The 19,975-nt window shown below is 51.1% G+C and overlaps 7 protein-coding genes across 7 annotated transcripts, besides 1 other annotated feature; 3 read left to right on the forward strand and 4 right to left on the reverse strand.

Annotated features, from left to right (window-relative positions):
- Window positions 1–19,975: part of a sequence feature (contig 1.132 1714..254738(1)) that runs on past both edges of the window.
- On the reverse strand, window positions 169–3,029 carry ANIA_07761 (uncharacterized protein; the record flags this gene model as incomplete). The annotated part of the gene is made up of 2 exons (XM_675938.1): window positions 169–2,727; window positions 2,880–3,029. 2 exons carry the CDS (start codon window positions 3,027–3,029, stop codon window positions 169–171), a joined length of 2,709 nt encoding a protein of 902 aa, XP_681030.1.
- Window positions 3,262–4,638, forward strand: ANIA_07762 (putative RNA 3'-terminal phosphate cyclase; the record flags this gene model as incomplete). The annotated part of the gene is made up of 1 exon (XM_675939.1): window positions 3,262–4,638. The coding sequence occupies one exon, from the start codon at window positions 3,262–3,264 to the stop codon at window positions 4,636–4,638; it is 1,377 nt and encodes a 458-aa protein (XP_681031.1).
- On the reverse strand, window positions 10,544–11,872 carry ANIA_11023 (putative inositol 5-phosphatase; the record flags this gene model as incomplete). The annotated part of the gene is made up of 1 exon (XM_050612083.1): window positions 10,544–11,872. The coding sequence occupies one exon, from the start codon at window positions 11,870–11,872 to the stop codon at window positions 10,544–10,546; it is 1,329 nt and encodes a 442-aa protein (XP_050468040.1).
- On the reverse strand, window positions 12,168–14,179 carry ANIA_11009 (putative pyruvate carboxylase; the record flags this gene model as incomplete). Its single annotated transcript, XM_050612084.1, has 2 exons — window positions 14,131–14,179; window positions 12,168–14,085 (listed from the first exon to the last, which is right to left on the reverse strand). Exons 1-2 carry the CDS (start codon window positions 14,172–14,174, stop codon window positions 12,168–12,170), a joined length of 1,962 nt encoding a protein of 653 aa, XP_050468041.1. The 5' UTR covers window positions 14,175–14,179.
- ANIA_07764 (uncharacterized protein) lies at window positions 15,071–16,285 on the forward strand (the record flags this gene model as incomplete). Its single annotated transcript, XM_675941.1, has 3 exons — window positions 15,071–15,611; window positions 15,666–16,093; window positions 16,184–16,285. The coding sequence occupies 3 exons, from the start codon at window positions 15,071–15,073 to the stop codon at window positions 16,283–16,285; spliced, it is 1,071 nt and encodes a 356-aa protein (XP_681033.1).
- Window positions 17,297–18,656, forward strand: ANIA_07765 (uncharacterized protein; the record flags this gene model as incomplete). Its single annotated transcript, XM_050612086.1, has 4 exons — window positions 17,297–17,305; window positions 17,427–17,489; window positions 17,822–18,175; window positions 18,226–18,656. The coding sequence occupies 4 exons, from the start codon at window positions 17,297–17,299 to the stop codon at window positions 18,322–18,324; spliced, it is 525 nt and encodes a 174-aa protein (XP_050468042.1). The 3' UTR covers window positions 18,325–18,656.
- Window positions 18,926–19,741, reverse strand: ANIA_07766 (uncharacterized protein; the record flags this gene model as incomplete). Its single annotated transcript, XM_675943.1, has 3 exons — window positions 18,926–19,200; window positions 19,269–19,542; window positions 19,601–19,741. The coding sequence occupies 3 exons, from the start codon at window positions 19,739–19,741 to the stop codon at window positions 18,926–18,928; spliced, it is 690 nt and encodes a 229-aa protein (XP_681035.1).

Here is a 19,975-nt window from a genome sequence, read left to right on the forward strand (position 1 = left end):
TTGTACTGCTAATGGTGGCTTCTGAAGATACATGTCCACGGTTGATGCAGGGCTTAACAGTACTAATTAGAGCGATAATACAAGATTTGCTCCAAAAGAATGACCTAGAAGAAAACGAGAATAGAAATGCGTTTTCGATAAAATCAGACAACCAAACCGACAGGAAGGCTATAGAAAAGCCGGTTCGGAGGTTCCCTCGTCAGAGTCGATGCCCATCTGACGGCGCCGGCTGTTCAAGAATATCTCTACCATCCGCTTACTCGACATCGGAGACTGAAGGCCACTCGCTTGGTCGTACACACCCTGCTCCAGTCTCGCATTCTCGTTAGTGGCTCTCCGGTTCTCGCGCATGAAGCGTGCTGATCGTCGATGGAACTGTTTTGCATCATAGGTCCCGGGTGACCACTTGGTCAAGTATTGTGCAGACCTAGCGTTATTCATCTTCGGAGAGACTTCGGTAGCAGATCCTTTTGGAGTGGGTGACTCGACCATGCGGGGCTGATTGCTCGATCTGGACAGCATGGGTGACACTCCAACATTGCTTTGGCCTGTACGAGCAGATTTCAGAAAGCGGTCTTGGCCTCCAGAATCCTGGAAGACGTCATCTGCAAGCAAAGGTGGTACAGATGGTGTGGGCATGTTAGACGAGGGTGAGCGAGCCTTCACTACTGTGCGCAAGCTTGAAGTTCGGCTGAAAGGGCGGGAAAAGTTACTACTTGTTGACACTTTTCGACTCAATCCGCCATGGTCTTCACTGGCTATGCCAGCGCCTCTGCTTTCTACTCGAATCTTCCGAGTGGGTATAGAAGACGTGAAGTTCGGCGTGTCATCACCATGGATTTCTGCGTTCTCGCGATAATGTCGTGTAGGTGTGGCGTTCTCAATCCTGGCCATCTGCGAATCCATCCAGTTCTGCCAGTCGGTAGCTGGCAATTCTGGAACATATTCGGATGAGTCAGCGTACTTGTTGGGAGAGCTGTACGCAGTCCTTTCAGAGGCATAGATCGTTGCTACCCCTGGTTCTTCCGCGGAATCTGGTGAATCACGGGCAGCTTTGAGCTTGGGGGAGAGCCCGCTCGTCGATCGAGAGTAAACGCTTGACGCGGACTCGGCTCGTGAAATGTCACCCTCAGCGGTCTTGTTGCTCTCTTGATATGCTTTAGTTGTGAGACCTGCACTGTGTGCACAAGATGCGCCATGTACCTGTGGCTGCTCATAAGGCGTAATTGGGCCGCCATTTGCAGTAGCGAATGATCTTGGAGAGTTGACAGAGATCTCACTGGAAACTTGGCGGATGGTACGTTTGCTGTGGTGGGAAGTCAACGACCCTTGAGTAGGAATTACCCGATGCTCCTTCACTTGTCCGATGACAATCTTGTCTTCCGAAGCTTGAGCATTTGTTCCTCCGATTCGTTTCATCAGGGCGGAAAATAAACGATGACTATCAACTGCGTTGCTTGCAATGGAGTCTGTGGTAACTGGTGGCACATCAGGACGCACAAGCTTCTCTTGTTCAGACACAATGGAAAGGCGTTGCTGGGCACTTGTCCTGGGGGTTGCAATTGTATTAGCAGCAGTGGAATCCGCCCAACTCGTCACCCGAGAGCGACTTGTGGCCAGACTAGCAGAGCTCTGCATTCTCCGTATCGTTGGCTGCCGGATCTCTGCTGATTCGTGAATATGTTCGTTCATGGCTGCACAGCCGTCACGGCAATCGTTCTCGTTATCAACCGCAGTCGAAGGTGACTCAGCGAATTGACGGGAAGATGATGGGGATGCATGCACCTTTCCCTGCTCAGACACATTCCTGGAAAGACCCAAAACTCGTTTGATGCCTTTCTTGATGGTGGTCGAAAAGGCTCTGGCTTTTCCAAGGGACTGAGGGCCCTTTAGCGCTTCCAAAGGCGCCTCTGCGACGGATGTACCGTCGAGAGCGCTTGTGCCCCGGCATGTTTTTCTAAACGGCTTATGCTCTCGCCTGACTTTCGCCATGGTCAATGGTCCCCAAGCTGTGGAATCAGGGCTGCTCATGAGGTCTTGCTGGTATTGCGAGCGAGCCAGCTGCACAGACACATCCTGACTTCTTGTGTGCCGCAAGGTGTTCCGGGGTGGATTATCACCTCTCAGAAAAGACATGGACCGCCTTAATGTGCGATATAGCCTCGGAGGATCAGAAGTCTGTCCGCGACTGGTGGTAATAGTAGGAGAGTATGGCTCGGGCGATGCGAGCCCATAAGGTATATGGGATGAACGCTGTCTAGTTGAGAACATCGATCGGGACTTTCGCAACCGGCGGTAGGAGGACGGAAGTGATGCGATTCGATCCTCAACGGCACCAAATTCACTTATGGACGGCAGGGCCGCGGACCAAGGCTGGTCAGTTTCAGAACTGGTGATGGGCGACGAAGCTTTGTGGCGTACCGGGGGATCGTCCCCGGTAGACGAGCATCCTGGCGAATAAGACGACCGTTTATACCGTCTTGGGGGAACCGCCATGCTGTGAGGGCCGCCGATGCGGTGATACGAGCCTTCTGAGAGGGTTGAGGACCTATCGGCGGAGCGCGACATGGCCATAGCCCTGGACGCTGCGGCGGTTGCAAACAGTCGAGCAAGCTCTGGATCGAATGGTTCTGATGTCGAAGAATGGTCGTAACTATGGCGAGCGAATCGAGTTGATTTGGACTTTCGCAAGCGGTCTTGTGCGCTCATGCTGCGAGCAAGCGAGTTCTATGATACTGGCTTAGATCTATTTCGGAAAATAGATGCGCGATAGTCAATGAGATGCGATGAAGAGGTGAGCTGGTTGTCGACACTGGCAAGAAGACGGCCAGAGTGATAGCTGGCTTCGTCTGGAAGGTATGAAGGGCGGGTGTTCCTACCTGAGCACGATCAGATGTGTTGACGCGCATCTGGTGCGGTTTCCCGAAATGGAAGTATACCAACCCGGCGCAGGAGGCGGCATAGTGTCCCACCCGGTCATGATCAGTCGTCGTATTTGACCAGAAAGCATGCATAAAAATCTCAAGCATTATTGGCTTAATGAAAAATGGCTGTTGTGTACTTGGAATGCGTTCAACTAAAAGATTGTGAAGTGGCTGTGTTTGCTTGTGAGTCATCTACCAGAGTCATCGTACAAAGTGTTAGTGAAGCACAAGTCACTTTAACTGTATATAAAGTAAAACAAAGCCCTTAGAAATGGTATTTATCGACGAACGCTCTACAATTAAGCCAACATTTAGCTTTAGGAGCTGAACGTCAAATATGGCTGAAGAGCAGAGCTCTGACCCAGTTCGACTTGACGGGCGAAAGCTGGAAGGTGGCGGCCAACTGGTCCGCATAGCAGTCGCATTGTCCGCTCTAACAGGCAGGGCTGTTGTTATCGACCACGTTAGAGGCAATCGGTCCGGAAAGCGAGGCCTCAAAGCCTCTCACCTGGCCGCGATCAAGGCTCTCGGGGAGCTGAGCGGCAGTACACTCGTCAAAGCCCAGGTGGGCTCATGCTCAGTGGGATTCTACCCTCCTCCACAAGAGCAAGGACGACCTCCTCAGACCAGTTCCGACATCAATATCCGCCTGCCGACTCCGGGGTCTGTCTTCCTAGTGTTCCAGGCTCTGTATCCATATCTCCTGTATTCCGACTCGGCAGAGCAAATTCGTCTGAGCATTGTCGGCGGTACCAATGTATCGTCGTCCCCGTCATACGACTATGTTTCCCAGGTGCTGATCCCTAATTTCGCAAGGCTTGGACTGCCGCCGATTTCCGTGCGATTGGAAAAGCGTGGTTGGGCATCGAGTCAAGGGCACTTGGGCAAGGTGATCTTTACGATCAATACCCTGCGGAGAAGACGCGGCGGGGCTTCCAGCCACGATGACCCCTCAATTGATCTGCACCGGTGCCGACGGGGGAAAATCTCCAAGATCGACATTACAGTGCTCGCCCCTGATGATCATCTCGTTACCGACACGGCGGGAACCACAAAGTCGGAATCTTCAAAACGTGGGATTTGGGAAGATGTTGCTGCTGAGCTCGAGGAAAATGAGAAGCAGGGAACTGTACGTGAATTCACGGAGCGTTATGTCCGTGCAACGCTTCGCCGTCGCCTGAAAGAATTACCCCGCGATGTTTTCCTCCGCCCTCAGCTCGAGGGCGCTAGTCTGGACAGAAGACCCCATGTGATCCCAATCGAGACCCATACCACTGAAGCCACGCATCGTCGATCATGTTTATATGTGTTGATTGTCGCCCACACGTCAACAGGATTCAAAATCGGACGTGATTCATTGTACGGTTCTTTGAGTGAACAGCCAAGGACTAAGAGACGTCAGAACAAGCAGGGAGAAGATGTGAGGGAGAGAGTGGAGAGACTGGTTGATGATTGTGTGGAAAGCTTCATTGGAGAAATTTATGATCCATTGGTGCAAACTCAATCTAGTGCTTCAGAGCTTCCACGGCACCGACCTTGCGTTGATGAGTATATGAGAGACCAGCTGGTGATCTTTGAAGCGTTAGGGCAAGCATCCAATAATAAAGATCATCAAGAGTACGAGAGTCGGGAAGACGAAAAATATTGGAGTCTGCACACAAAAACAGCGCAATGGGTCTGTCGGGAATTGCTGGGGCAGAGTTCCGCTAGGTGACCTCAGAACTCAGGACAGTTGAAAATCGTGACTTGACCGGTCCTAAACTCCAGGCATTTTAAAAAAAAAAAAAGACCAACCTTACGAGGGACTTCGCAGATTCAGAAACATAGCTTTGAAAGCATTGTAACAGCCTTCATGGATTGCATTCTTTTTCCACCATTTAGAACAAGAAATAGGAAAGCATGGCAGAGCAACGAAGGCTCCGCTTGAGGGATGTACAAAAAAGGATATCAAGCAAAGTCGACAAGGAGAAAGAAATCAGAGCAAGCCGCCTGGACCTAGGTATGCGCGGAAATCGAGATAGCCTCCCTCCGAGTGGTATATGTGAACTCCAGCAATGCATCAAGTCAGAGCATCAATTAAACGAGAATATTGAAGAACAAGTGAGAGAAATGAATAGAAAGACAGGAAAAAGGACACAGTATAGCCTCCTTGACACTGGTCCCAGCCTGTAGGACCCTTGCAATCCGGTTGAGGGTCGAGGGGTCCCTCTGCGTCCATTCCGCAGTCTGTCTCGGTGGTTATGTTGCGACAAGGCCTACACCATCTCTCGTGTCACCTCTTTGTAGGGCGAGCTCTGCAGGATTTCAGATGGTAGTGCTCGGCGGTAATCTCTCGGTTGGGCGAACGGCGACGAGGAGCCGGGTCGGCGCAATTTAAGTTGCTAGATTTGCTTCCATTAGCTCTGGACTGGGAACCACCTAATAACTGCAAGTGTAGACGCAGGACATACCACGCAGTCGGGGCATTTGCCTCCCGATACGTTGACACGGCCACGGCAGCCGCGGGGGTAATTGGCGCAAGAGAACATGACTAAGGCAGTTCGAACAATAGATGGACTTAGATCGGTAATGCGAATCCGGCGATCCAATAAGCCGAAGTGATTGAAGTTGGTGAGTTGATCGGTAGGTAGATGCGTTATCCCGTCAAGGGAGACTTGATTAAAGCTGGCTAGGAGAGAGGGTGTCGGGTTCAAAGGAACGACAGAGGTCAAGAAAGGAGCGGAAGGAGGAGATAAGGAACGAACGACAATAAAATGTCAGGTTAGAGTCGGGAGAGAAGAAGGATGAAAAAGGAAAAGGAAAAGAAGAATGGAAGGGCGAGCTAGTGTCAATCCCTGAGAGAGCCACACGACTATTACGTCAAGATCGAGGCCGTTGCAGGAATGGACCACCACACTGCAGCCTAGAGAGCTAACGCTTAGTCTGGCTGGGGACGTTGGGCTGCGCCACTGGCTGCTGCCGAAATTATGGTAAATAGGGGCGGTGTTGCCTCACGAAGTGAAAAGAAGGCCTTGACCAGCAATTCCAATGTTGATTTCTGGAGCTCAAAATGGAGCGAGATGTGCTGGTTTAAGTATCTTGCTGCAAGCTCTCGGTTGAGTGTTGAGTGTTTCACTAACGCGAAGAATTGATGGGAGGACTCGTATAATATAGAGCGAATAATGTCGCAGGCGGAAACGGGGCCATGCCACCTCTTAATGTTCCGTGTTATTCTGGATATTATTGCTTATTACTGGCATTGTCATGCCTGGCAGCCATGCTCCTACTGCCGGCAGGGAGATTCCAGGACGTTGCTCGGCAAACTCTACTCTTGATCTTACTGGTACGGCAAGCTGCGCTGAGCCGCGAAAATCGCATTCAAGAGCCAGGATTCATGGTCCGTCCCACTCGATCCGACTAAGATTCGAGTTTGTGCCTTCCGCCCTGGTCCAGGTTTTCGGGTCCCCCCGGACCACCATTGGCACCATCTCTTGTCATTTTTATCCAGGTTTATTTGGTGACTTTGGAAGTAGGAGAGCTCGCAAGGAGCTGCCGATCAGCTCCCGAGAATGATCGAGAAACGGCTAGATCGTTTGAAATATGACTCGCAGACTTGGCAGGCATTTCAGATCATCTTGATTGCAGGGAGGCTGAAGCCGTATACGAATCCTCACAGCCTCAAGTCGGTTGCATTATTGGAGGGCAGAAGCATGTTGGTTGTCGTGAGAATTTTGGTGGTTCCAGAACATAGCCTTCGGGGTTTCGGATAGATGAGGCAGGAGGCCGTACCATAAACCGTTGGCTTCTAGATCTCGGACCCAAACATCGCAGCTGGCCGCTGGCCCCATCCGATGTTTCTGGAACGCTGCCTAGGCTAGACCATTGACCTGCACTCCCGGGCTCAGGAGGCAGGAATCAGGAGTCAGTCTGGTCAGGAGACCGTAAAAAAAAATTCGGTTGCCGGAATAAGCGGGAAGCGCGACCAATGATTGAACACTCGGGACGGGCCTCACTTTGTGCTCTTTTCAATATCGACAGATGTGCCACTTGCGTTCGGGAGACTGCCCGGCCACTGGGCATCCGTAGCCTGTGATAGGTGTCGATGACGCCTGTCGATCCGCCAACTCGATCAGCAATCTGATAGTACATCCCCCATTGTTTGTATCCTTTGTGCCGTTTTGGTCTTATGGTTCGGTGCGTCTCGTTTCCGCCATTTTCCTTTGAGAGCCGTGCCGGCGACCTAAACAGCGAGTAGAAAGTCGATTGGTTCGCAGAACACAGCCGAGTCGAGGAATAGTCCACTGGGCGGCAATCTCGGATTACCTGACTTTTATCATAACCATGGATGACAGGGTTAGTCGAGCGAGCCCAAGGCTCCAATGATAATAAGCGGATGTCGTGCCTCTCAAGTCAGATGTTTCGTATGAATGAGAAATGGTCAGTAGGAATGTGGATGCATGCAGATCGTACAAGCTTCAAGCACCGGCGCGTCCGTCGACGTGCATGGCACTTCCTTGTGCCCTCCGGTGATGTTGCTCTGTTGTTGTGCTGCTGATGCGTGGGCGAGGCGGGGAGATTCCGTCCTGAGTGTGAGTGCGGTTGTTTGTGGTCACTTGAGAGCGAGGGGTCATGTGCCGACATGAATCTTTGCGGTTGCTGCTTTGCAACATTGCCGACACCGTTACAGAACTTTCTTCATCGTTCGGCATCCTCCTCAACCCAATCTCCTCGACTCCTATGAAGTCTAGAATCTATGATGGAAGCTACCGAGGTTCCCGAGGACCAGAGCGGAGAAGGGAAGAATGGGAGAAATGCGTGGCTACAGAGTTCAGAGTGAGTTTAGCAAGCATCCATATCCCTCTGACACCGGCGCCGCATTCGTCATCTTACATCCTCTCTCCCGCCAGGCGCCATCAATTTCAGGTTTTTGCTTGCTACATACCGCACAGCATCGTGCGATATATGGCTGAGGTCCCCAGAAAAGCAAGCCGTTGTCCTCCAGGACCAACATCGGAAAATAGACCCTAGTCTACCTTGGCACAAAGCACATGCTAGCACTCAACTTTTTCTTTCGTTTCAGATGGCAGAAAAGCGCCGTCTTGGTGGAGTCGCTGGACTCATTCAGGCTACCCCTACGGTCATCCGGAGGCTTAGGTACGGAGTACTATATGCAAGTGATGCGAGAACGCTTGGGCGTACAGCCCCCACTGCTCCCCTCCGAGGTATCCGACATGAATGATATGCATATTCACCAGCAGGCGGGTCTTGTTTGGGTCACTGGTACCGATCTAGCGACCCCCTGTGTCGCAAGTTAAGGTGGAAGTATGAGATCCGCGAATCAGAATCTAGAGGTAACGAGAGGGCATATTATTGCAGGAGGCATGGACAGCGCTGTCAGAAACCGCCCCCGCCGCATCGCGATCTCGCGGTCCCTAGATGGAGGTAAATACTCTGTAGTTTTCCTCCGTACAACTTCTGACATCTCCATCGACCTTCAAAACTCCCATGGTTTGACAGTCGACACTATATTGGGACGCGACCAATGCGTCAATCCTTCGCTCATCGCTGATATGTAGATCTGGAGCGATCTAGAGCCGACGATCACCTCTGCTAGCCTTATAGGACGGGTTACTAACGTGGACAACTGGAGCAAACACCAGTGCCTTATTCCCGACCGTCGCGCCGATACTATAGGTAAGCCTAACTGCCAATACTCTAGTGCCCCATGGGGTATGTTGAAAACTTGTCAATGGCCATTCACCTCCTTAACAGCACGAGCTATTATCACACGCGTCGTACATCCTTGAGACTTGTGCCGTCAGTTGTGCCATCAGTATCGAGTCACTGTTTGAATGCCCAATATCTTGGCCGACATGCACATGCATCCATATACTAAGGTATACTACGACTGGAAAATTCGGCATAACAGCCAGTCGGTGATGGGCAACAAGTGACATATGTCTTGGGAGGAGGGGCGCGAGACAACAGCTCGTAAGATTCCTTCGAAGCATATGTCTAGACTTGGGGGCTAGAACATATGCCCGTCAAAGGCAGGTTTTTCCTAGTGTCCGAACTCCGAGTCCAATCTTGCCAAAGGCAGCTCAAGAAAACGGCAAATACTTTGTCCTCTTGGATCCATTGTTGTTATTATCATTAAAATTCGGACAGTCGATTACCGTGGGGTATGGGCAGAAATAGTCATATACGTCTCCAACCCGAATCTTCCAGAGGGCATCCGGCTCGGTGAATCGAGTGTTAGACTCACGATACTGTCTCTTTATCCTTTATTGATCTTGTCCTATATCTCCGGAGTGACGATCCGCATCGAACGACATATACGGAGTCGCAGGCACAGAACTTAGCCTCCATACTTTCCCCGTCACTTTTGCAGGCCGTTCTCGAGGTGGGCCCTTCCCAGCCGTGGAAAACTAGCTTACGGACCAGATCAGGGCGGAACTTCAACTCCGTGCTTTGTTAGGATATAGGACCCAGGTCGAGAGGATAGGGCTCTACAAGGATCTTTGTTACATCGGCCTTTCCGCGGTTTGTCTTAATGCGTACCGCGTTGTGGCAGTTTTAGGAGATTGCTTACCTAGCCACCTGCTCCATATCCATGCATCTACCCTACTCATCCAGGATCCTAAGATCCACCGCTATGATCGTACCACGTCATTTGTTGTTAAAAACTGAGCTCCTTTCTTCCATCTTTCTCGTATAGAACTCCAAAGTGAGTACCCAACATAGACTAGCTACCTAGTTGACTGCTTAAACAACCTCGCACCTAAAAGAGCTCCGCGAGCGTTTAATGAATTATCCAGAAATCCCAGATTTTTTTGGCAGTTGGAGTAAGTTACACAGCCTCAATTGACGGCGTTTGGCTTTGTCTAGCCTGGCCCTTTCTTGATGTACTTAGACGCAAATGGTTGGCAAGCCGAGAATATCTGACGTGAGACGGCCATGGTGTGTGAATATTGATACAGTTATTGACGCTTTGCTCTTGCGCATCTAGATCGACAATAGGTCTCCATAACTGCATCTTACTTTATTAGGCCGCTGAATCGTGATTATGCATATATAGTTACGGATTTGACAAGACTCGCATGCATAAAATAGATTACTATAAACACCGCCATGCATCAAACCAGGCATCAAACCAGGCATCAAACCAGGGATATTCAATTTAGATGGTGGCAGTGCCATGCACGAATATATGTTTGCGCGATATCATTGCCCAATACAGCGAAACAATCACAGTCATGTCAGCCTTCGTCGAGATATCGCTGTGGCTGACCTCATCCTACCGACTAGAGACTCGGCCGAACCTTTCGGTATTGACGTCTACTCAACTTCATGTGCTGCGGGACTCTCCATGGCATTTCAGCAGGGGAGAGGATTTGCTGCGCCTCGGCCCTGAGGTAGTGGTACACGCTAGGAGGCTACCATTTCACCAAGATCAGAATCTGGCTGACCTTACTCGTACATTGCATGATGACTGCACCGCTTCTCCATCCATGGCCAGCAATGAATCCGATAGTGGTAAACAAGATGTGGGGGTAAAGCCAAGGCATGCCAACAAAGCATTGCCGTTGCGGACGGCTGTGTTGCTGCAGCCTAGCTGGCCAGCGATGGCTTAGGAGGCCTCAAGAGCTCAGAATAGATCGAAATACGAACCAAGCCCCAACGATTCCAACAGCGGAAGCCAACAGCAGCCCATTACCCTCCCAGGTTAATCCCAAGTATGTGACCCATCCAGCCAAGTATTCTTTTCTCTGCGCCACCTGTCTCCGCCGCACCCAGTTTGGATCAATAGGGAACGGGGATATCGTTTGAGATCCGCTTACTTCTCGCCTTTCAAGGACCGGGATCGAGACTGTGAGTGCGACAGGGCGATGGTCTGACGTTGGAGATACGGGTAAAGCATCGTACTTTAGAACTTGGATCTTTGCCTCGTCACCGAGTCCTGGGGGGGTTTCTAGGAATAGCACGCGGTCACACCAGCTAGGCCAGCGGTGGCTAGACCATTTCCACTCTGCAGGCTTGTCGGCGTGCGCAGGATCGAGAGCAGCGACCTGTGCGTCATGGTTATACTTGTATGTTGGTGGAAATGTAATAGGGGCTTCGGATAGTCGGTGAAAACAGCGAGACTCTTGCATTTCGCGCTTCAGCTGGTCGTTTTTCAGGAGATGTGAGAAATGCAGTGGGTCGTCTGGTTCGACGTTTGCCTGGGGATATTTCATATATTCGTCCTTGGCGGGAATCCTGTCTGCAGTGCGGTAGTTCAGGTCGCCTCCAATGAAGAGGTAGTTCGAAGGCGCGAAGATGCCTGGATATTTGGCGGCCGCGTTCGAGGAGCTGGATAGCAATGCCTCCGTCTCCGATTCATCCTCATTTCCGCCGTTACGCCTGATACTGCTCTCCGAGTCGCTGAATACCAGCCTTTCGACCATGCTACGCCAATCTTCATTTCTTCGTGCGACCGCACCCTCCATTGGTGCAAGGTGCGCAGCAACAAGAATGAGATCGAGACCTGCTTCCGGTGTGCTGGGACTCTGGTAGGATAACCGCGAAGCCACAGCAGCTTTGTTGCCTATTTCCTGGAACCCAAAGCCCACCCGTGCAATACCAGGAGATGACAACTGGTCAACAATGTCGGGCCGTGCAAAGATCAAGAGTCCGGTCATGCCGCTGTGATCGGCCAGAACGTTGACATAGTGGGTGTTGAAGCGCTCAACAGTGGCGCGGTTAACGGCTTGGGTATAAGAGGCGAAGTACGGAGCTAAGAACGAGCCGCCGAGGAAAGCGTATGGCATAGGAGCAATCTCTTGCAGACTGAGCACGATGAGCTCAGGGGGGGAGCTGAGATTGTCGGTGAGGGGGTAGGCGTCGAAGAAGTGACTGGAAAAGTGTTCTACATTGATGAAGCTAAGGGCACAATTGTAGGTGAAAAAGTAGAGGCGGAGATATTCCATTTTTCACTCAGCAGTACGTGCTGAACACATATATTGAGGAACAGATGAGAACTTGAAGCTCGTGGTAGTTGATGACGATGACGTGGTGCGGGGAGTTGGCTGAGGTATCTACAGCTATGCTTATCTTATCATCTTATCTTATCGCTGATAGCACTCATTTCTCAATGTGGAATGTAGTCATCACATTTCCCATCTCTCATCTCTCTTATCTCACTTCACGACCTTGGATTTCCTCTATTACAGGTATGTATCCCAAATTTCCATCAAATATGCAGAGATATAGGGTTACTATAGCTTATAGCTTCCCCCGCAGTTCCTCTTCTAGTTCTACCAGGAGGATGCCTTCCGCTACATCCTCTTCCTCCTCCTCCATTTCATAAACCCATTGTGCACGCCCTGCTCGTGGACTTCTTACCTCAAGTTCCATTTTCATCTGTTTCACAAAAGCGACGACTTGGTTTTCTTCTATAATGTCGCCAGGAAGCACAAGTACCTCGATGAGCTTACCCGATAACGGCAGCACGATGTGCCGTGGATTGCGGGGATCTCCACGGCGATGCGAAGAGACCAAGGCTGATGCAGTGGTATTCGTGGTTTCCAACTTCACCCGATACGCCGTGGAGGATGACGGTGTGGAATACTGCACCTCTGCCGAAATGGATGCTGGGAAATCATTTTGCAATACACGTGTGAGCTGGATGTGATGCTGCTGCTGTGTTTCCCGTTGACTGGACAAAGGCTCAAGAGTGATCGACCATGCATCGCCTGGTCGGAACAACAGATTGGACTGGGGCATGCTTGGGGCGCCAGTCTGGTGGGATGACGGAGCCGCAGCCTGCAGTGAGCCCGAGGTGCTCACCCCCTCTTGCACGACTTGATCGAGGTGTCTTTCTAGCCATTGTGTATCTGCGCTCCCATTGAGGAAGCTTTCTTGACCAATAATGCCTCGCAGCAGGTCCAAATTTGTTTTGACACCCGAGATCCTCGTATCCGCTAGCACCCTCCGTGCTTTCAAAACTGTTGCTTGCCAAGTCAATGAACCCGAGACAATGATTTTGGCTAGTAAATTGTCGAACTGGGCGCCCACAACCACTGGGCTGAGGCCTGTCACATCTATGTGAGTATCGAGTCGGACTCCATTACCAGTAGGAACGCTAAAGTCCATCACCTTTCCCACACTCAGCGAGAAATTGGCGCGCGGATCCTCGGAGCATAGCCGAAGTTGAATGCAGTGACCGCGGGCTTTGGGGCAAGTGTCCAAGCCAAGTTGCGCAAGGAAGTATCCTTGTGCTATGAGTAGCTGGGTCTGGACCAGGTCAACGCCCGTGATGGCTTCCGTGATAGTGTGTTCCACCTGGATCCGCGGGTTGATCTCGAGGAAGTAGAATTCATTGAGTTGTTCGTTGACCAGAAACTCCACAGTCCCAAGAGATCGATAACGGATGGCCTTCATCATGCGTACTGCTGCGTCGGCTATTCTGCTGACCAGCTCCTGATTTCTATCGCGGATCAATGATGGCGCGATTTCAACAATCTTTTGGAACCGTCGCTGCACGCTACAGTCGCGCTCCCACAGATGCTGCACGTCTTTACCATCACCCACGATTTGGATCTCTATATGGTGAAACCCGTCTATGGCTGCTTTTTCCACAAATACTGTTTGTGATGGAGACTCAGCTGCAGATGCGCGCACGGCGTGCCCCAGGTCGTCGTCTCTATGGACGAGTCGGATGCCCCGTCCTCCGCCGCCGTCGACGGCCTTGATCATGACCGGGTATCCCACATTATGAGCGAATGATTTGATCTTTCCAAGGCCTGTTGCACGCGGAGTGGCCATGTCGTATTCCAGGCTCGGTAATACAGGAACGTTGTTCTCCACCGCCAGTTGCTTCGCTCTGAGCTTGTCTCCCGTGCGATCCAATGCTTCCCAGCCAGGCCCTATAACAATGACTCCAAGATCTTGCATACGCCTTGCAAACTCGGCACTTTCACTCAGGAAGCCATATCCTGGATGGATTGCATCGATTGCGTGTTGCTGGACGAGTCGAACCAAAAGCTCGATGTCCAAATACCCATCTGGGGTAATGTGCAACGCATGATGGGGGCGCCCAATATCGCAATGGGTGCGGTCATTGTCTGTATACAAGGCGTATGTTTTAATCGATGGACAGGCTTCTCTTGTAGCTTGGAGAATTCGAACAGCAATCTCGCCTCTGGCTCGTCAGCAGGTAGTAGAACTTTCGTACGGGGGTTAGTACCTGTTTGCGACCAGGATTCGCTGTATTGGGCGTGCAACCAACATTTTACACCTACTGTGTGAAAGATGCTCGGTTTGATATCCTGATGATGTTGAGTCTAAGATGTATCTGTTTGTCTGATCCTCGGTACTCGGCCCAACTGTTACCCCTCATGAGGGGGTAACAATCGCACAGGAACTCGAGAACAACAACTTGACCTCTTAAGTATTCTGGCAGCACAGCCATTTTCGAGAATGCCGGATGACAACCATACCACTGCGTCCGCAAAAAAACGACTACGACAAGTCTCATCACACCTCAATTTGCCCCCAGACTATGCCGATGTTCGTGAACAAATCGAAACACTGCGCACGATCGCAGCAACTCCAGATTTATCGCGTCGCGGCTATGTGCGGCAGAAACAATCTGGAAAGCTATGGGTCCGCGAGCGGCTTGAACAGCTTTTAGATCCGAATAGTTTTGAGGAAATCGGCTCTTTGTCCGGCACAGTAGAATGGAAGAAAACAGGACCGATGCGTGAGAAGCCAGTTTCATTCGTGCCTAGCAATAACGTTCAGGGAATGGGAAAGCTGCGTGGACGGCGCGTGCTGCTGACAGCAGACGATTTCTCCATACGCAGCGGACACGCAGACGGAGCTTCGGCGGGGAAGACAATTTATCTGGAGAAGCTGGCCGTTGCACTCAAGCTGCCTGTGGTAAAACTGGTTGATGGTAGTTCTGGGGGAGGTAGCGTCACAACGATTCGGAAGGAAGGATGGAGCTATCTCCCGTATGTGCCAATGTTTCACTATGTCATACAGCAATTGAATGACGGCATCCCCAACGTCGGGGCAGTTCTGGGACCAGCGGTATGCTCCCCTTCCACCCATATATGCACACCTGCTAATACGCTCAGATCGGGCTTGGAGCCGCCCGTGTCACGTCGTGCCATTTCTCCGTCATGGCCGCCGACGTAGGCGCCCTGTTCAACGCAGGTCCAGAGGTAGTAAAGGGAGCAACGTTCGAAGAAGGCCTCGGCTTTCAGGACCTTGGCGGGCCCATGATCCACTGTACGAATGGAACGATTGATAACATGGCCGCTAATGAAGCCGAATGCTTCGAGCAGCTACGTACAGTGCTCTCCTACCTCCCTAACTGCGGTCGATACAATGCGCCCCCTGTAATCCCGTGCGATGACCAAGAAATCCGAGAAGACGAGTCTCTTCGCCGGATTATCCCCCGCAAACAAACTCGCATGTATAATCCCTGGACGATCATCAGAAGCGTTGTGGATAACGGCTCATTCTTCGAGATTGGAGCTCTCTGGGGCCGCACCGCAATAACGGGTCTTGCTCGGCTCGGTGGCCGGCCAGTGGGTATAATTTCGCTCAACTGTGAAGTAAACAGTGGCGCTCTAGATGCGGCAGGAAGCCAGAAGCTTGCTCGACTTCTGAAGCTATGTGACGTGATGAACCTGCCCGTGCTGCAATTTGTTGACGTCCGTATGTACTCCGCCCGCTCATCGTGAGCTCAATGATAGCTAACTTCCAGTGTAGCCGGTTACGCAATCGGCACCGTTGCCGAACGAACCGCGACAATGCGATGGGGTATCGAACTCGCAAAAGCATACTTCAGCACCACAACGCCCATCTTCAGCGTCATTACCCGACGTGCCTACGGCGTCGCCGGCGGTGTGATGCTCGGCGCGAGAGACCCGCACGTCCAGGTCGCCTGGCCCTCGGGACAATGGGGTTCCCTTCCGCTAGATGGCGGGATCGAGGTTGGACATCGGCATGAGTTGCGGGAGGCAGAGAAGCAGGGGCGAAAGAAAGAGCTTTATGCAGAGCTGGAGGAGGAGTATCGTCGGCTGATGAACCCGGTCCGCACGGCAAATGCATTTGGTGTTGAGGAGATTATTGATCCAAAGGATACGAGGAAGGTCGTTTGTGGGTGGGCAAGGCATGTTTATGACGTTCTTATGCCGGTAAGGCTTGCTGATAGGGCAGCGGGAAGGGTGGTTCCTGTATTTACCTGATCCTTAGAAATCTTTTCTGAGATATATGATATGTCCCAGATAATTCTCAGCTTTGCTCTAGGGCAAATCTCTCTCCATATTCTCTCATTGGTTCTTTCTGCTGAAACACTTCACAATGTACATGACCTTGGCATTGATTAGTCTTATCTTCACTTATAGGCTCATCACAAAGAAACAGCATAGTGACGTTTCTGGGTGGCGTCCTGCCGGCGTCGACCGCGGTGTTGAAATGTAACCTTTCCAATGGGTATTATGTCTTCGGTGCTCGATTGCTTCAATTGAAAGATATACAAACATACGGTAGTGCTACAACTTCTTAAGCGTTTCACGCGGCCAGATACGGTGCACTGCTAATGCAGGAGCGTCTGTTGAGGTAGGTAAAGGATTAACACCTAGTCTTTCTTGACCTCTGTTTAGAAGAATCCAATGGGCAGACTGAAAAATGTACTGGACTACAGTGAAATAGGGTATCACGCTGACTGGCTCAACTTGAGTGAGCCCTATACTAAGCGGATGGTGATGAAGAGAAGACCCAACGCCCGCGCAGGTACTACTTCTTCCACCCTGCATGCGTATCATGACTGAACCGCCCCGACCGTATCTCCTCCTGCCCAGAGCGCGAGATCGCCTCGTTCCTCGCCACCCCGTCCTCGTCGCCAAAGGTTCGATCAACGGCTGCGTTGATGCCCCCGCGCAGCCACTCGCCGGCGCCCTGATACCCGTTAGTGCCAGAATCGTATGCATACAATAGCCGGTGTAGAAATCATACATGAACTGCTGCAAAGATGCCCCTGACTCCGCTCCCGACCTGCTCGCCTACGTCTACTCCAGCACGGCCCGTTCCTCCGCCTGTGGAATGCGGTCCTAGTATTTCAGGTAGTCAGACTCAAAGTCTCCATTACTCCCAATGTCATTAGTGGGAAAAGACCGGAAGGTAGAGGGAGCGTACTGTAGTCACCAGCTGAACCATGATGTAGGTACTGCGACTGGGATTGGGACTTATAATTGGGCGGCTGCTGGGTGTCCGCTTCAGGGATCTGATATTTAAAACCGGTGTCGTATGTGGTGTCATGATCAGAGCCGTCTCCGGCGGGAGTATTGGTAGGAGAGCCCATCGTTCTGTGGTCTGTTGGTCTCTTTTCCATTGTAAGAATGAATGTAGTAAGTGTAGATGTGACGATGGTAATGTAGGTGTTCATGCTAAGGCTGCTATATTATATGGGAGCCCATGACGTCACTTCCGCACCACCTGACCTATACTATACTATTTATACGATGGCAGCAGCGGCTGCACACCGAGGATGACGCTGGGATACGGTACGGCTCTGGAGTAAAATTATCACATGTAAGCGGCTATATCGTTGAGCGCAAGGTAATACATAACCCCAGCTTTAGGACAGTCAACTTTTGAGCTATCTGAAATACTTTGTACCAGCGTATTATAATCTCAACGTGATTAACTCAAGATTGATCTTATCAATACCTATGATATATCGAACTCCACTATGTATTTATGGTACAGTGGTAAACGGCGGTACGACAAAGCCAAATCCCCCACTAGATATTACGACGCTAGCAGTAAACCGCTTCTTAATTCTGCCTAGCTTAAATATTCTGCCGGCCAAAACAACGCGTCGATACATGGACGTAAAGTTGAACTGTTTCACAACTATACAGAACAGCATGTCTCGTCGGCGAAAGGAGTTGACCCCAGATATCCGAGCCAGGCTCTGTGAGCTAAAGGCGATTGGATGGAAAGTCACAAAGATACACAAGCGGTATCCTGATATCCCGTATTCGACTATACGATCGACAATCATGCGGGAGAATGCGCGCAAGAACCAGCAGTCTTGTCCTCGATCTGGACGTCCAAAGAAGATATCTCCCGAGGAGCAACAACAGCTTCTGGGTCTAGTCGAGACAGACCAGCATATCAAGATGCGTGAGCTTTCTGAAGCTGTTCAAAGCGGGCCGTCAGTGCGTACAGTTCAACGCTTATTGAGCACGCTTCAAAAGAAGAAACAAAGTAATGTGAGGGCCAAACAAGTTCTAAATGCAGAAAAAGAGGCTAAGATGGCTAGAAACATGCGGGATATATTGCAGAGAGGATATCTTCAGAGGTATCTGGTCTGGATAGTGCTCGTCAGAGCGTGGGAGCAGGTGATCAGGTGCTTGATTAGTCCACCTACACTTTCCGTCACCAAGACGTTAATTATCGAGCGGAATGTCCATACTGTATGCTGTGGGGCGTCTAGCAGATAAGGCTGGTGGAGGCTGCGCAGACAGCCACGTGGAAAATGCTTGTTGCGATATATGGAACCAAATTGACGCTTTACATAATTCTATCAGAAACTCAGCACTTCAGAGGACTAGACTTACCAAAGCTAGGCATTTCAAATCACGGGACCAACTTAAGCGTATCAGATAGTCAGTGGGCCGGTCCCTTTCGCAATCGCATGCCGGAAACTACAGCACTCAGCTCGCTTGAGGTCTTTCTTATGTTAGTGGATTAAGTAAACCTGGAGGTGCATTCCATTGTAGCAGTCATCCCTCAGTCAAACGCAAGTCATGATTGCTGGGAGACAAAATTATACGCCGTTTCGGGCGTCGTAGATATTGGACTAGTCCCGTTGGAATGTAGATTCGCTTTGTGTACAGCAGCCCGAGTACTCAAGGGGGAAGCTAGAAGAGATAGGATAGACGCTATTTACATGTAAAATTTGTCAATCTGTCACTGTTGACCTGAATGTCACTGCATGTGCTCTGCACCGCATGGACTTCCTAAGTATCGCGGGCCGCCTGCGGATGTGCCCTCCTCACGGCCTCCTCTGAGGCCGTCCGGAACACCGAAGTGGAAGACGGCATCTGGCGAAGGGACAGTGACCCCGGTTCTGGTTCACACGGCTCCCTCCTGTCTGCAGTCTTCCTGGACCGCTCGCGCTCCACAACCCACGGTAGGAAATTAAATACCAGACCACATAGGCACACTCCAATCCACAGCGCCAGTTCGGTGCCGTAGATAACCATCCCCAAGATATCGAGGCGCGGTTCGAACACTGCGCGTAAAGCATGAGCGAGGTTCTATCTACTCAAATCACTGTGTACGGTGATATCAAGTACATACCAACAGAAACGAGTGAGAACAGATCTCCGGCCGCGTCGATCGCCACGAAGATAAAACTGATACCTCGGACGGTCCGATGCACGTAGATGTCCCAGTAGTGGCGCAGCACGCCTGCGGCTAGAAAGCAGGAGCTGAGGACGGCCATAATGGTTAGCGGCCATTTCAGGTTCCTGTCTTTGGCGCTGCGCAGAGCGAATACCAGGCCGGTTTCAATGGCCCCAAGCAAGAGAAGCAGGGAGAGGACGGCACCGATGCACTTTCGGATTGAGTGTTTCTGGTAAAAGCGTGAGCATCCCGTTGCGTTTCAACTTAATGGTATGAAATTCGCATACTTTCCCATAGTACAAACACTGCGCCCATGTGACCAGGCTCAAGAACGTGAGAATCTGGGCTTGCACGCGAAGGGCGATGTTCAGCTCTGAGACGATGTTGTACACACCGAGCGGGACACCGGCGATTGCCCAGAGCATCATCATGGATGCTTGCAGGCCTTCGGTGTCATGGCGGCGATAATTGATAATAATCTGAGGGAGGAGCTTGGAGTTCAGTTAGCGCTGATATCGGCCAGCGACTTGTTAAAAGGCCATGTATACCTGGATGGACCAGCAGACCTGATTTGGTTCGTTAGAGAAGCTAGTGGTGAGGACGAGGTATCTTACTGCGCCAGTTGTGCCAAGTATGTTTGCGGCGACGGGGATGTCCATATA

Source organism: Aspergillus nidulans, chromosome IV, assembly GCF_000011425.1.
Source record: "Aspergillus nidulans FGSC A4 chromosome IV".
NCBI classification, from domain to species: Eukaryota; Fungi; Ascomycota; class Eurotiomycetes; order Eurotiales; family Aspergillaceae; genus Aspergillus; species Aspergillus nidulans.